The 16308-nt window shown below is 59.6% G+C and overlaps 1 protein-coding gene across 4 annotated transcripts in view; it reads right to left on the bottom strand.

The window, feature by feature from the left end:
• The window catches only part of DMTN (dematin actin binding protein), a 30407-nt gene that overhangs the window by 7756 nt on the left and 6343 nt on the right, over nucleotides 1–16308 (bottom strand). Inside the window, exons 1-8 of one of the 4 annotated variants that reach the window (XM_070416547.1) lie at nucleotides 13456–13730; nucleotides 3286–3489; nucleotides 2985–3059; nucleotides 2444–2599; nucleotides 1501–1545; nucleotides 1138–1237; nucleotides 759–815; nucleotides 402–554 (exon numbers count right to left, since the gene is read on the bottom strand). In XM_070416547.1, coding sequence (XP_070272648.1) covers nucleotides 402–554; nucleotides 759–815; nucleotides 1138–1237; nucleotides 1501–1545; nucleotides 2444–2599; nucleotides 2985–3059; nucleotides 3286–3303 — 604 coding nt within the window. In that variant the 5' untranslated portion in view covers nucleotides 3304–3489; nucleotides 13456–13730. Of the gene's footprint in view, nucleotides 1–401; nucleotides 555–758; nucleotides 816–1137; nucleotides 1238–1500; nucleotides 1546–2443; nucleotides 2600–2984; nucleotides 3060–3285; nucleotides 3490–11377; nucleotides 11623–12973; nucleotides 13034–13455; nucleotides 13731–16308 lie in introns of those variants that run through there. The other 3 variants (XM_070416548.1, XM_070416550.1, XM_070416549.1) reach the window with 3 other exon arrangements.

The following is a 16308-nucleotide window of genomic DNA, read 5'->3' as shown; positions in this document are numbered from 1 at the left end:
GAGCCAAACCGGTTAGGGCTAAATTTTTTTTTTAAAGAAAAGAAAAATAACAATTGCCTTACAGTGAGGCTGGGTGGACAATACACACTCACATAACTCAAATTCACTGGGACCAAGACTTGTCTCATTTCTCTTTCTCTTTCCCAGAGTTCCTACTACAGAGCGTGGAATGCGTAGAAGTGTGGCAAATGTCTGCAGAGTGGTCCAATAAATGAATGGGAAGTGACAAATGACTAACCAATAGGCTGCTGATACCAAAGCGCTAGGAGTGGGTGAGTGAAGAGCCTACAGGGTTCACCAGAGGACACGGGGTGGGGTGGGGTGAGGGTGGGCCCATGGGGCATCCACAGGGGCGATGGGCAGTGTCCTGCCTCCCTTCCCCCCTCAACAGTTTCTCTTACCCACAACAGCCAGTGACGGGGGGCATGGCCAGTAGTCAGTCTCGATCTTGGCTGGCTGGTTGGGGTCAGGGGGCTGGGCCGCAGGGAACTTCGATGACTCAATGATGAGGTCCTCAATCTGGTGCTTGCTCTGAGGGCTGCCTCCCATGGACTCTGTGGGTGGAGGTCAGGGTCAGCCTGTGCACACCCCAGCCCCGCACCTGCCCGCCTTCACACCTGTGAGGCCGTGGGTGTCAAAACAGCGCACAAGGAAGCACAGGGCACGGTAGTGTGCTGATATGGACAGTTACTCTCCTGCCCCCTCCCAGCCTTGGGCACAGCCTCCCAGCATGGGGATCAGGTGAGTCGGAGCCTCACCTCTCTGCTTGTAGATGGGTGGCTTCTTGTAGATGTTGGAATCTGGGCGGGTGGTCTCTGTAGAGAGCAAAGTGGAGGAGAAGGATGTGTTGATGGCGGGGAGGCCAGGTCAGGGATGAGAAAGGAGACAAGGGGAGTGGGAGAAGGTGGGAAATTCATGGGCTCCTGTCAAGAGCCAAGACAGAACCAGAGTTCCGGGAACTGTCCCTGAGGGGGCTGGGACAGGGTCTACCATCTTTGGGAGCTCTGCCCGGGGTTCTGGCTTTAGGGGGTCTGGCCAGTTCCATGGGGAGCATATACCCCAGCAAAGGGCTTGGGTTCTTGAAGGAGAAAAGAGGTCCTAGGAAAAGGGTGCAACCAGGCTGGCAGGGAAACCTACCAGGATGGTGGAAATGAGGCAGGCTGGTTCGGGGGGTCCCAGTGGTTCTTGGGGCTGAAGCCTGAGAGATGGTTGCAGGGGACCGGCTCTCCGCCCACACCTGCAGAGCACAAGTGAGGTTCACTGCGGCTCCTGGGTCCCCCTGCCCAGCCCCTCCAACCCATGTAGACACAGCTTCACCTTACTCCACCATCTCTGTCTCCCACCCTCGCAGCCCCCAAGCTAGACAGGTAGATGGACAGAGCTGGCCGGTGACAAAGGAGGGCCAGGGATTCCGGCATCCCGGGGCTCTACAGAGCCCTGTCTGGATGCCGCTGGGGGCAGGGAGTTGGGCCTGTGGGAGCAGGGCTGGGTGACACTCACCTCTGGGGACGGTGGGGGGGATGTGGATTTGGGTGACAGCGAGCGCTGCGAAGGAGAGGAGCTGGTCAGAGCCACAGGGTAGGATGAAACCCTCGTTCCTAGAGCCCCAGAGGGGCCACTTCATCCCTCACCCAAGTCTGCATCCTTACCTGGCCACGTCTGGGCTATCTCTTTTCTATCAACCCTCCCAGTTCCCAGCGCTGGCCCTCCTGCCTCCCTCCCAGTACTCTCCTGGGCAGACTCCTAGGTCTGTCCCCAGGGTGCACCAGGAAGCCACTGGCCCTGGAGCAGTGTGCTTGTGCTCGGAGGGCCAGCTGAGGATTGCAGTGGCACCGTCCTCAGGGCCAGACCCACAGCATCGCGGATGGAGTCTGGGCTCTTGGTGGGTATTTACGTCTCCCTCCAGACTGGCCCCATCTCACTGCTCAGCCATGACACTACCCCCGTTCTCAAATACCATTTACAAAGCCCCTGGCATGTGTGCTTTTATCTCGTGCACTTGACTCCCTGGTGAGATGGATGGGCAGAGGTGCCACCTCCATTTCACAGGAGGGGAAACTGGACCACACTGTCACACAGGCACTCAGCTAGGACTTTCAGCCTCTGAGGTCAGTGTTTCTGGGTGCTTTCTGGAAATCTATCTTTCTGCCGACTCTCCCTCCCCCACCCCCCTCCTCCTCCCTGACCTCTAGGGGTCGCTGCCATTCAGACATAGCCTCCCCTGCTCTCCCATGGAGCCCTCCAGCCCATCTCCCCTGCTCTCCACAGCACGCGATTATCACTGGGTGAGTTCTGTGCACAGTTCCCTCTCTTGTTTTGGAGTCTGGCCTCCAGGAAAGAAGGCAGGACAGGGATTCTGCCACCCGCCCCCCCCCCCCCCCGTGTGGCCTGGGGGAGACCTTCCCCCCAAGTCCTGCCCAAGAGGAAGCGTCCCCCCACTCACCTCCCGGCTTCTGGGCAGCTCCACGTGATCCAGGAGAGAATAGGTGAAGTGGGGCTCGTAGATCATGAGGTCAGGCCGCTCGATGTCCAGGATGGCCTTGTCCTTGGGGAGGGCAGCCAAGTCTTTGTAGCCCAGCACCTGGTTGTCCATCTTGGCCTGAAGGGAAATGGTGCCGATGGAACAGACATGCTCAAAAGCTCACCTGGGATCCTGGCCTTACAAGCCCAATTTGCATCTCGTTAGGAAGAAAATGGACAGCCCTTTTAGATGTCAGCTCCGTGCTAAGTTCCGTTATTCAATTTTAAGGGTTTAGGGAGTCGCCTTAAAAAATGTAGTCCTTCCCCTAGCACTCTGGGTACAAGACAGGACCAGACCAGGAGGAGGACAGCGGGGGCACCTTCGCGGGCTTTTGGGGTTCTCTCTGTCCACCAGCCCTGGCAGAACCACCATCGGGGAGGCTGAGGGAAGCGGCCCAGCGGGGAGTGGGTCCCGGCCCTGCTCCCTCCCAGCCGGAGGGCGCTGGTGGCCAAGAGGTACTCACCACGATGCTGGAGGGAGAGCCGGGAACACTGGAGTCTCGGGAGGAGCTGACGCTCCCGGGGGAGGTAAGTGTTTGCTGGGGAGAGTGAGAAGGCGGCGTGGGAATGTGCGTGTGGGCGAGGGCCAGGGCCAGGGCGTTCCAAAGGGTGGGCCAGGGCAGAGAGGGTGTCCTAGGCCGCCGGGACCCCAGGGTGCGGCGCTGTGGGCAACCACCAGGTGGCACCATCGACCCCCGACCTGACCCTCTGCTGGAAGCCTGGCCACACCCACCCGGAGCCCCAGGCCCTCACCGCCCCGCGGACCTTCTGCAGCCGCTCCATGCAGCCGGGAGGTGGTGGTCGGGTCACTCGCAGATCCCTGGGCGCGAGGGGAGGCGACGGGGCGTCAAGCTCGGCCCGGCTCCTGGGCGCTGTGCGCTTGGGGCCGCGCGGGCAGAAAGGGCGTCCCACTGGGCTGTAGCGTCCTCATCCCTCGGTGACTCTCCAGGCTGCTGGCCGATGCAGGGCCTGGAAGGGGAGGGAGACCGTGCCAGCCAGGCCGCGGGGCCGGGATCTCAGGGGGCCTGGGCTGGGGCTGGGCTCCGAGCGCAGGGCGGAAGGCGCCGGGCTCCGGCTTTCCATTCGCTCCGCCTGGGGAAGCAGGGCCGTGGAGCGGGAGCGGGAAAGTGGAGGGCTGCACTTGTTTTTGAGCCATTGTTCTCCGGCTAGAAAGGAAATGACGGCAGGGGTCAGCCATCCCTGGGCGGCCCTACATCCTTGCTTCGTCACACCTGCCCTGCCTGGGGCTGCAGCCAGTTTCGGACCCAGGTTCTCACGCCTCCGTCTCTATGGTGCCTCTTTCCCGGCTCTGCGCTGGCCCCTCGTCCCACTCCACCTCCATCCCCTGTCCACTGTGCCAGCCAGCTATCACCCCAGGAGGGCCGCACACAGCAGGTCTTAGTAATGTCTATGGGGTGAACACGCAGGGAGGAGAGGACTTGGGGTGAAGTGGTCAGGTCAGGGGCTGGGGGTGCCACGCTGACCCGGGTTCTGACCTGGTTTCAACCCCTGTGAAGAAGGGAGAGGCGGGTGGAGGCAGCCCACTTCCCCCTGCATCTGCCTCTGTACAGCGGTCAAATTCACCTGCAGAGTGAAACGCCCTTGGGGCAAGGCCCCATCCAGTGCCCACAGCCTCCTCATGCCTGTGCGGAGGCTGCCTCTGAAGTGCTGCTTCCCTGCAGGGAGGCGCTGGGGGGCACTGCTCTCCCTTTGTTCCTAGGGAGTTAGGCGCTGTTTTCTGAGGTAGCTTATGAGTTCCCTGCAGCCAGTCTTCTCCTTTTTCAGTGACTCCCATAGCCATGCTCCCATCCCCCACCCGCACACACCGGTACTGGACTTACAATAACCGTTCAGTGAATGCCTGGCTGAGTTTCCAGTGTGAGGGTGGGAGTGTCTTCCTATCTGCAGGCAATAAGCCAGAGTGAAGAGAACTGATGGCTACAGAGGTTCAGGGAAGAGGCAGCATAATGTAGTGTTAAGAGCATGGACTCTGGACCTGAGAGAGCCCGGGGATGAGTATGAGACTCTGCTACTTAGAAGCTGTGTGGCCTTGGGCAAGTTACTCACCCTCTCTGGGCCTCACATTGCTCATCTGTATCAGATAAATTATATGTGAAATGCTCAAAGCACTATAAATTCTATGTAGTGTGAGCTATTATTATTTCTCTATTCACAAGGGCTAATGGACTTCGATGGTTTTTCTGTAGCCATTCTTTACGACAGAGGGTCATGAAAGACTGAAGTCATTGGTGCTCCCAATCTTATCACCTACTACTTTGTATCAGGTCATTCTGCTCGCTGTCTCTCCACCACTAAAACCACCTGCTTGCTGCAAAGCAGCCCTCACTCCACTTCCCCGCTTTTGCACACCCCTTTCGCTATTCACCACCCACCGCTTTGTCTTTCAGATCCCACCGGTCCTTTGAGGTCAGTCCTCAACCCTCCTCCTGGGAGGCCTTTCCTACTATTCTAGTCCCCACCCGTCTCTGAATTCCAGTGAGACTTGAAAAAAGAGCTGTATGGCTTCGCCCTTGATTACATGTTGCCTGATATGGGAACATGTTTTGTTTTTTGCCAACTAGAATGGCTGCTACCTTCTGGAGGGCACACAGCAGTAATAAGAGCTATCATGTTTTGCATGCGCATGCTAGGCACTTTGATAAGCACTTTACAAAGGTTATTTGTTTTGTCCCCTCAACAACCCTATGAGGTAGACCCATCTGACATTCGAGGAAACGGAGGCTCGGAGAGGCTAAGAACGTGTCCAGAGCCGTGGAGCTGAGAGTGGCCATGTCTCAGGCAATGGCCTGAGTCAGAGTAACTACCTAGAACTGTGTCAGATGCATCGTGAACATAGACCAGTATTGGCCACATTTCTCAAGTCTTTTCGGAATTCTAGAGCCAAGGCCTCAGCCCATGGAAAGACCCCATTCCGCAGTTTCATCCTTTTCCTGACTTCTTAGCACTCACTTTGTAATGCTTTCAACTAGGGGTCTGAGGACCAGAATAAACTCTGGTACATATTAAAGGAACTGTTCACTCCCTCTCACTCCTCTCTAATCTTTACTTTATTAACAGCCATTGTCAACCTAGTGATACACTTTGCTTAGTCCTAGAGGCATACACTTATTCATCCATCAGTCCATCCATCTACCCACCCATTCATCCATCAATCCATCCATCCATCCATCCATCCACCCATCCATCCACCTATCCATCCATCCATCCATCCATCCATCCATCCATCCACCTATCCACCCATCCATCCATCAATCCGTCCATCCATCAATCCGTCCATCCGTCCATCCATTCATCCACCCATTCACCCATCCACCCATCCATCAGCCCCCCCGCCCAGTCATGTATTGTTTTCTCCATCCATTCACCAAGTACTCTCTCAGCACCTATTCTGCAAATGACCACACAGCAGCACTCTGTGATGTCCTCTGGAGAACACAAAGATGAGTCAAAGGAGCTGGCTGTCCCTCCAGAAGTGAGGCATCCATATAGATGCTCCCATGCAAAGCAGAAAATTACACGTGTCAGATAAGATAGTCTAAGGGGCCGTGAGAGGTCCCAGGAGAGGATCACTCCTGCTGGGGCAGTGTTCGGCAAACTCATTAGTCAACAGAGCCAAATATCAACAGTACAACGATTTAAATTTCTTTTGAGAGCCAAATTTTTAAAACTTAAACTATATAGGTAGGTACATTGTTATTAACTTAATTAGGGTACTCCTAAGGCTTAGGAAGAGCCACACTCAAGGGGCCACAGAGCCGCATGTGGCTCGGGAGCCGCAGTTTGCCGACCACTGTGCTGGGGCATCAAGAGGGGGAAATAAAGGTTTCTTACTGGAGGAGATAAGGGAGGTGGGCCTTGAAGGATGCCCACTTTGAAATTATGCAAACATTGGAAAAGGGATTCTTGAAAGAGGAAGCAGCATGAGTGGAAGTGGGGCCGGGAAGCACTGGTCTGTCTGTGGAGCAGCATGCATGACCGAGTCGCCAGGCTCATGAGGTGGGGGCATGCTTGGGCCAGGGGTTGGGGGCAAGATTGTGGAGGCCTTTGAACCAGACCAGTGGGTGTTAGATTGTATTCTGTGGGCAACTGGGGCCATGGAATGCTTAGAAACTTGTGTGAAAGAAAAAAGTGACAGACCCAAGCAGTGCTTTGGGAAAAGGAATCTGGCTGCCGCCTGGGAGATGGATTGGACAAAAACAGAGAGACAAGCCAGGAAGCCATGGCAGCAGTTGGGGGCAGGACTGTGAGGGTCTAGACTTGGGCATGGGGCCAAAGATGGAAAGGGGAAAATGGGAGATATCCTAGAGGCAGAATGTGCGAAACAGGACTTGCTCAGAGAGCCCCAGGGGAGAGGCAGCTTGCAAGGCCGGGAGACAGGAGACGGGGAGCCATGAGGTCACTTTTGCCAGGTTGAGGGCGAGGCGGGTGTAGTGGGTGAACAGGTGTGAATGCCTAAGGAGAATACGAGGTTGAGGGCGGAGCAGGCTAGAAACAGCGATTTGGGAGCCATGTGAGCTAGCGGTGGTGGTCTGCACAGGAGGTTGCCAAGGGAGAAGGAAAGTCAAAAACAGTCCAGAGACAGCATGAAAGGGAGGAGGAAAATTCCATGGCCAGCTCCTAGAAGGGCGGGGGGGAGGGGGTGTGTGTCTAGTGATACTTTTTTTTCTGCAAAGGGCCTGACAGGTAGTAAGTGTGAGGTACACACTGAGAGAAAGGATGGGAGCGGGGAGGGAGGAGGGGCTGAGAAAGAATGTCAGGAAGTCGAGAGTCCATCACCCAGAGAAGACCAGAGCGCTGAAGGGAGTGACAGCCCGCCCGGTGGGTGCCAAGGCCTGGTGGCCTCCGAGGGCATCTTCAGCGGAATAGTGAGGCCTCCTTGTTGGGGATCACAGGGCGGGAGGCCTGGCCTGGACCCCTGTAGGGGGTGCTTCCAGGACGTGCCCCAGAAGGGCAGGGTGGGGCTAGGAGAAGTAACTTTGGAGGAAGACTGGCTGGAGGCTTCTCAGGACAGGGGAGACTGGGCCATGCCTGCAGGCAGAGGGAGCCAGTTCCAGCAGGTGGAGGGACCGGTCCACGCCCGGGTGGAGGGCCAGCTTTGGAAACACTTGTTTCCCTGAAAGGAGAGGACGGGGTAAGAAGTAAGGTGACCACCCAATTCGGAGGCTTTTGTTAAAAGAGAGATAAGGTCCTATGCGACTGTCACAGGCCGCTAGGCAGAGGTTACAGAGAGCAGAGGAGGTTTGCAAGGGTCACAGCGGGGAGTGTGGGTGGCTGGGCAGGTTGGGGAGGACAGAGAGCTTGTCTCCTGGAGGCGGAGGCTGCACCTGGGTGGCCCTGGCACCTCCCTTTGAACAGCTGTCTGAGGGGACACAGTAGGGCAATGGCTTCTATCAGCAGTAGCTGCCCAGGGGGAGGGGAGAGGGGCAGGGTCAGGGTGGGCTGTGTCACAGGTGTGTATGGCCTTGCCGAGACCCACACTCACACACGCACATGTCCTACGGGCACGGCCCTTCAGAAATGGGGTTCCACGGAAGGATGTCTCTGCTCTGTGCACACCATGCCATCCCCGGGGCAGGTCGCCCCTCTGGGCCTCCTCCCACCGGTGCCCACCGGGATGTCAGAGAGCATGCTGGTAGCTGGTAACCTGTTAATGTTCTGCCCTTTCCCGGGCATTACTTGTCAATGTGGGCTAGTCTTACAGGGTGAGGTATTACTGGTGACATTTTAAGCCAGGAGGGAGAGTGTTTTGGAGTGGAGGAGTGAGGGTGGGGGTGGGGGTGGAGTTTTCTTGGCTTCTGTCAAATCATACTGCAAAGCAACTGCTTACTCCACCCACACATACCCCCCCGCCCCCCCCGCCCCCCCCCCCCCCCCCCCCCCCCCCCGCCAAAGCTACTTTCCTCCAAGTCCACACCCCCTCTCACTCAGCCGTCTCCAGCCCCCACCCTCCAGCACCTGCGCTGCACACCTCCTGCTCTGCACTGACTCCCTGGACGGGGCCACAGGGCAGGCTGCAGCAGGAAGGTAGGGCAGGATGGGAGGAAGGCAGGCCCAGGTGGCGGAAGGGACACCTCAGCTGCCCCAGCTCTGATCAGACACTGGCGACTCCTCCTCCTTCCCCGTGCACCCCGCCCTCCCCAGCTGTGCTGCCTGCCTTATCTGAGCTGCCAGCCAGCCCCACCTCACACTGCCCACCCGCATCTCCAGGACAACGAGAGCCTGGGGCTCCGGGACGGGGTGATAAGACCCCCCCACCCAACAGGCTGGCTCTCGCTCCAGGTAGGGGCTGACCTGACTGTGGCCGTAGAAATAAAGGCTCACCCCGGCCCTAGCTGGTTTGCTCAGTGGATAGAGCGTCGGCCTGCGGACTGAAGGGTCCTGGGTTGGATTCTCATCAAGGGCACATGCCCGGGTTGCTGGCTCGACCCCCAGTAGGGGGCGTTCAGGAGGCAGCTGACCTAGAGATGAGGAACCGGTGGCCAAGAGTTAACTTGCCAAAGGCCGCCTGGATAGAAGCCAGGCTAGAGCCCCTACCCAGGCCTACTAGAATCCTTCCTCAGGTCAAAGTCAAGGAATACTCTTTTCAGCGGGTCCCCAACGATCCCACTTATTCTGAACTTGGAACTGGGGTCCTGTGTGCTTCCCTCACTGGCCCAGCCGGGGGACAGTAGCGGGAGGCTGGGGTTGGGCTCTGGCCGCCGGGCAGGCCCAGCCGAGGTGCTGACAGTAAAGGAGTTATGAGTGAGGCGAGCTGTCCAAGTGGGCCGGGGTCAGCGGGGCCAGGGACTGGCCTCCCTTTTCTCTCCCGTCTCATTCCGTGTGACTGACGTCCTTGCTCCCGCCTCCCTCTCTCTGCTTTCCTTTCCCTTTTTCTTTACTTTCTTCATCCTTCTCCGTTTGTTTCCCTTTCACCCTCTCCCACTCCCAGCCCCACCCCCGCAGTTACTGTGGCAACAACTCAATGCCAGAAATAAAGGCGGGATCCAGCTAGGTCACCAATTCCCAAAACAGCATCCCAGTGGGGGAGAGGAAGGGCCTTCGGGCCCAGGCCTGCTCTGGGGGTGGGCTCTGTGGGGAGGGGCACCCACGCTCCCTCAAAAAGGACACTGCGTGAGCAGGCGAGGCTCCCTGCTCTGGGCCAGCGGCTCATCCGAGTATCCCTCACCTCCACCACGCCTGAGGCCGGTGCCTTTTCTAAGACTGGTGAAGCCCTCACTCTCTCCTCTCCTCTCATATTCTCCTTCATGGCATCCCCATGTTAACGCCCTGTTCCATTTGCTGGGACTAGGATTGGGGTTCCTCTAGTGCCAACACTCTACAGCACCCTCTCACACTCTGAGAAGCATCCGGCAGGAGCAGGTGGGCCCCTATCCTCCCCCACTTTGCTCCTGATGACATCAGGACTGGGCCCCCCTTCCTCCCTCCTACCCCACAAATAAGCATTTGTTCATCTGGGTTCTCTGAGATCTCTCACTCGGGTCTCTGTGTCCTCTCTCTCTATCCCCGCTCTGAGGAGCCCCTCTTCCTCTGTCCCTCAGCCCCTCAGGCTTGCTTGGTCCCCAGCGTGTTCCTGCTCTGGCCTCTATTTATAGTGGGTCCTGTGGGTGGATTGTGATGTCACCTGTACAAGCTGGATCGACAGGGCTGGGGGCGATGCAAGGGTCTTGCATCCCAAATTCAGCTTTCTGAATGATGGGCCATCCCTATGCTTGTCTTCACACACATGAGCTCCGAGGGAGGAATTGCTACAGACCTGCACCCCCAGGTGGACAGCCTGCCCCAAGTGACCACACCTGGCCATGGAGAGGCTGGCATGGCTGAGGCGAGACTCACGCGTGCGCACAGGCAGGAGAGCCCACGCTGAAACATCATTACAGAACGCACCCACCTGCCTGCAAGATCACACACCCACTTTCCCAGAGAGGGCCCCACACACTGACACACGGTGCCACCGACACCCACTGGCACCCACCCACCGACCCGCCCCTTCACAGCCACTCACGCCACGTGCCGACGCCCCCTCTCCAAGCTGAGCACGTGTGCAGCCACACACCCAGAGCCCCCACCTCTACCCTTGCCTGGGGGCTTCCGCACCACCCCTTCCCACAGCACCACTACCCCCATCTCCTAGACCCGCCCTCGCTCCGCGGACTCTGGCACCCTGGCGACACGGTTCCCTGGGAGGGAAACACCGGGTGCACCTCCCCAGGAAAGGGCAGAGTTAGCAGGGGCGCCTCTGGTCCTGGGGGGCCTGCGTGTCTGCTCAGCCCCAGCCCCTTCAAGCACATCAACAGCCAGCACCGGAGAGAGCTGGGGTCAGGCTGCCGCCACACCCTGCCGCCCAACCTCATCCTGCACTTGGCCCTCACCCAGCCTGGCCAGCCAAGGGCTAGCAGGGGCCTCCCCAGAGCCCTTGCCCCAGGAGCACGCCCCACACCAACAACATGCGGCCTCTGTGTGAACTGCTCCCCCCAGAATACCTGTGGTGTGGTGGGAGGGAGGCTGCCACCCCTTTCTCTCCCTTCCCTGTCATTCAGGAGAGGGAACAGCCCCCCTGCTCTCCCTGGCCCCATCACATCACAACGAGGTGAGGGGGGCGCCAGGGTGCCAGCATGGAACCCCCCAGGCCCTCTTCCTCAGATCCGAAGGCTGTCGGATCAGATCAAACCCAGCTAGTCTCAGGTCTGGCCACAGGGCCTGTCTCCTACTGAACAACAACAGGCCACAGCTGGCCCTCCTAGGGGCTCCCTGCCACCCCCCCAGCCTCACTCCCAGGCTGGTGTGGTGGCCCAAAGTACCCACAGAGGGGAAGAGCATGGGAGACCCTGCCACCTACCTGCTCCCAGACAGTGTGGCCCCGACACTGAGCCCCAAGGCCAGGCAGGGACCGGCGCAGGCCAGGTCCTCGGCTGCTGCTTTTCCTCCGAGCCTAGGTAGCCGGCATCTCTTCCCGCGGCACAGATAACAGGAAAAGAGCTGGCTGGGGTGTGGTGGGAGCTGGAGGAAGAGACCTACCCTCCTGCCCCCACCTCCCCGGCTCCCACCCTGCTCCTGCACAAGCCTGGAGCTCGGATCCCAGCTGAGCTGGGGCGTCTGCGTGTGGCAGGCGTGGGCCACTGGCTCCCCCGCACCCGCGCCCTCCCCACCTCCACTGATAGCGTGTGGCCGGCCCAGGGTGTGTTTGTATGTGTCTGCTCTTCCACCTCGCTCGCTCGCTCGCTCGCTCATTCACTCGCTGTAGCTCAATCCATTTCAAACAAGAGGAGCATTAAGCCGACATCATGACGAAGCAGAATCGGAAGCAGACTGGGCCAGCCGCCGGCCTTTTCCCCTTTCCCACACCCCTACCCTGCAACACTCGCACATTCACTCAGCTCCTAGAGCGTCCTCACAAACAGCCAGACCTTCACAGCGGGACGGGGCCCTGCTGATAACCCAGGGGTGACAACATCTGGTTCCTCCAAGCACCTGTATCTCCTGCCCAGCAGCTAACAGCAGCCACAGGGGCCTCTGGGGCCCTTGCCTCCCTGGGTGATAAAGGGCATGGAGCCGAGAGCTAGGGGTGTGGGCACAGCTGCCAGAACTGATCACCCCAGGATCACCCCTCTCCTGGGAGGACTGGGAAAAGCAGGTCTACAGCACAGGAGACTGGTTAGCCCTTCAGGAACCTGAGTCCCCTCGGAAATGCAGAGCACAGCGGTGGTGCTGTGAGGGAGAGGAGCCCCATTTCCTGCCAGGACGACTTCGTCAAAAGGGAACTTCCTGCCAGGTGGGGCCCAGGTCCCAGCGTTTCAGGATGTTTCCCCGCCTCTGGGAGGACCTCCAGGGCCCTGTCACCGCCTTCGGTTTGCTGTGGGCTCAGAGCAGAGCCCGGCTCACTGTGACCCCCGGAGGCAGGCAGGGGAGGGAGCCCCGCCAACTGACCCTGGCCCTGGCCTCCTCTCTCCACCTCCGCCTGGAAGACCTGCCTACCTAGGCAGCTCTTGCCGTTGCCCTGGTAACCACTGCCCACAGCCGGTCAGCTGATGTATCAGCTGTCATTGGGGGAAATTGAGAGACTGGGGAGGGGGCTCTGGGATACCTGAATGGAAAAATCACAGGGGAGGGTCTTGAAGGGGGCGAGTGAGAATGTTCCCTGGGACCTTTTTCCCTAAAAGAAGAGGACAGGAGGGGACAGGTAGGGACAGGAAGGGAGGAGGTATGTGTCTGGGTTACTGGAAGGCAGGAGAATGAAATCTGAAGGCTGGGCTGTAGAAAGCAAGGAGAAATGAAGGCAGGTTGCTGAGCAGCGAGGAGGAGTAGATACAGTCCAGCTGCTGTGTGTGGGGTGGGGAGAGGGCCTTGGAAAGGATGAGAAAGCCAGGCGTGGGGGAGGGAACACAGGGCCCATCTGACAGTGAAGAACACAGGGAGATGGTGGGAGGGGGAGTACCTTAGATGTCACAGGAGGGGCCACATCCTTGAAGATAGGGACCAGGCTTCTCTGGGTAACCAGCCTGGCCACCGGGCCTCTCTGCTCTCTCTCCCTCCACCCGCCCCCCCTTACTGCCCTGGCCCCACCCCAGGCCTGCACAGCCTCCCTCCACCCTCCCGAAGAGCAAGTGCCGGGTGCTTTTCCCCCTCAGCCTTCAGCACCGCTGATCTTCCCTTCCCCTCGGGTCCTCCCCTGCTCTCACTACCCCTCACCAGACCCACCCAGGAGGCTTGTCTTCCCGTGCACGGGTCCCAGAGGTAAGGCTGGAACGAGCTGCTGCCGGCTCGGAAGCTGTGGGCAGGGGCCTGGAGCGAGGTGGCTCGTGAGGAATGGGTAACTGTCTCCGGCTGGGAGGAAGGGAGCATTCCCCTCAGGAAAACAGGCATGTTGAAGGGGGGGTCAAGGGGAAGGATGGGGGGAGTAGGGAGGGTAATCGGTACCTTCAAGGGCCTGGGGCGTGAGGCAGGAGCACGGCAGCTTCCTCGGTGACATACACCTCCATCCCTGGGCGCATCTCCTCTCCGCCTCCCGTTGCCAAGACAACCTGCCGGCTGAGCTGAGGAGGAGGCGGCAGGGAGGGGGGAGGAGGTGGCTGTGGCTCCTACTGCTTGTTCTTCAGTGATGGAGGGAGGAGGCCTGAGGTGGGTCTCTCTGCTGGGGGTGGAAGCTTCAGGAGCCAGGGCTCCCACCCAGCCTGGCCACTCTCCCCTCCCCCTTCCACAGGCTCTGGGATTGGCTCCTGGGGTGGCCTCAGGAGGACCCTAATTCAGGCCCAGAGAGCAGGCCTGCCTTGGAGAAGGAGGCAGTCAGTGCTGGGCAGCAGCCCCCATTCAGAAAGCTCAGCGTGGAGTTGGGAGAGCGAGATAGGTACGAGGGAGGGATAGGCTATACTGAAGGGTTGGAGGGTGGCTTCCAGCCAGAACAAGAGGGTCTGGGCAAGGCTGGGGCAGGCGTGTGGCTGTGGGCCCAGAAGCCTGACCCCATCTGACCTCTGCTTTCCCTGACGGCCGCCTCCTAATCCCCACCCCTCTTCTTCCCCTGGACCTACAGGAGTCCGAGCCTGGGACACTGCTCTTCCAGGGCCACAAGGCCCATCCCCGCTGCCCAGCTCCAGGGCAGTGTCCCTCCCCGGGCAGAGCCACCTGGGGCGGGAGCCTGTTCAGCCAGCCAGCCCTAAACCACGGGGACTGCAGAGTTAGGGCTCCCTCTGTCGACCCGAAGCGTGTAGCTGTCAAGGTCATTCCTGCTGAGAGTGATCCTGGCATGTGTCGTGTTGGCTGGGGGTCCAGAGGCCACAGAGGGACAGAGAGCCTTCTCTAGCCCTGCTCCACCTTCACCTCACCTCTGGCCGCATCCCACAGAGAGCCTGCTCTGCCTCCTGGCCCTCCTCCTCCCGGGAAGCCCCAGACGCCGCAAGGCCAGCTGCCGGATCCCCCCGCCCCCCCCGCATTGCTTGCCTGCCTCCTCATCAGGCAGGGAGGAGAGATGAGGAAAAAACCTCCCCCAGAAGCAGGCAACACTGAAGACCAGGGGCCTGTTAGCCAGGGCGGGCTTCCCGGCACCGCGTGGCCATCCCCAGAAGGCTGGTAGCAGCACTAGTGTACCTTTGAGCCCAGAAGAGCCTGAGGCCTTGAGGATGGGCGTGGGGTTCACCACAGGGGTGCCCGGACAGGAGGTGCCCGGCCAGCACACCTAGTTCTGACTTCTTTCCCCAGCAAGGTCACTGGTGCCACATGTCCTGACTGAACAGGCCTCCCGGGGCCCGTGCAATAGGCTCGCTGTCCTTTCCGTCTCACTCCAGTGCCCCTGGCCCCGCCCCAAGCACGAACCTGCCAGGGAGGGGGAGCACCAGGGATGCCCCCCTGTGCCTCTGCCGCCTAAACATTAACTCCTACAGGCTGACTAGGGCCCCTGGACCCAAGGAGAAGAGAACTGCGCCCAGGAATAGAGGGAGGATGAGGGCCTGGAAGACACTCTTTATCACCATGAGCCTGGAAACCTGCCCCCCTATATCCAGTCACCAGACCCTCTGTCTCCTGGACCCCAGAGTTCCAGCCCCCAGCATGCTGCCTCAGATCCCAAACCCGACCGCACAATTGCACCTGCTCACTCCCCTTCCTGCCAAAGCTCAAAGACCAAACTCCAAAATGTGACCCCATCACTGCCTGCTGATGCTCTCTGCAACTCACTTCAGGCCACACTGATCAACTGCTCACCTCCCCCTGAGCACACCCAGACCCACACTCACCTCCCTCTGAGCACACCCAGACCCACACTCACCTCCCCCTGAGCACACTCAGTCCCACACTCACCTCCCCCTGAGCACACCCAGACCCACACTCACCTCCCCCTGAGCACACCCAGTCACACACTCACCTCCCCCTGAGCACACCCAGACCCACACTCACCTCCTCCTGAGCACACTCAGATCACTGCTCACCTCCCCCTGAGCACACACAGATCCACTCTCACCCACCTGAGCACACCCAGTCCCACACTCACCTCCCCCTGAGCACACCCAGACCCACACTCACCTCCTCCTGAGCACACTCAGATCACTGCTCACCTCCCCCTGAGCACACCCAGACCCACACTCACCTCCCCCTGAGCACACCCAGACCCACACTCACCTCCTCCTGAGCACACTCAGATCACTGCTCACCTCCCCCTGAGCACACCCAGACCCACACTCACCTCCCCCTGAGCACACCCAGTCCCACACTCACCTCCCCCTGAGCACACCCAGACCCACACTCACCTCCTCCTGAGCACACTCAGATCACTGCTCACCTCCCCCTGAGCACACCCAGACCCACACTCACCTCCCCCTGAGCACACCCAGACCCACACTCACCTCCCCCTGAGCACACCCAGTCCCACACTCACCTCCCCCTGAGCACACCCAGACCCACACTCACCTCCCCCTGAGCACACCCAGTCCCACACTCACCTCCCCCTGAGCACACCCAGACCCACACTCACCTCCCTCTGAGCACACTCAGTCCCACACTCACCTCCCCCTGAGCACACCCAGACCCACACTCACCTCCCCCTGAGCACACCCAGTCACACACTCACCTCCCCCTGAGCACACCCAGACCCACACTCACCTCCTCCTGAGCACACTCAGATCACTGCTCACCTCCCCCTGAGCACACACAGATCCACTCTCACCCACCTGAGCACACCCAGTCCCACACTCACCTCCCCCTGAGCACACCCAGACCCACACTCACCTCCCCCTGAGCACACCCAGACCCACACTCACCTCCTCCTGAGCACACTCAGATCAC

Source organism: Myotis yumanensis, unplaced genomic scaffold, assembly GCF_028538775.1.
Source record: "Myotis yumanensis isolate MYYU_CA2020_CCGP unplaced genomic scaffold, mMyoYum1.0.hap1 SCAF_5, whole genome shotgun sequence".
NCBI classification, from domain to species: Eukaryota; Metazoa; Chordata; class Mammalia; order Chiroptera; family Vespertilionidae; genus Myotis; species Myotis yumanensis.
This window is presented reverse-complemented; position numbering and strand designations above follow the sequence as displayed.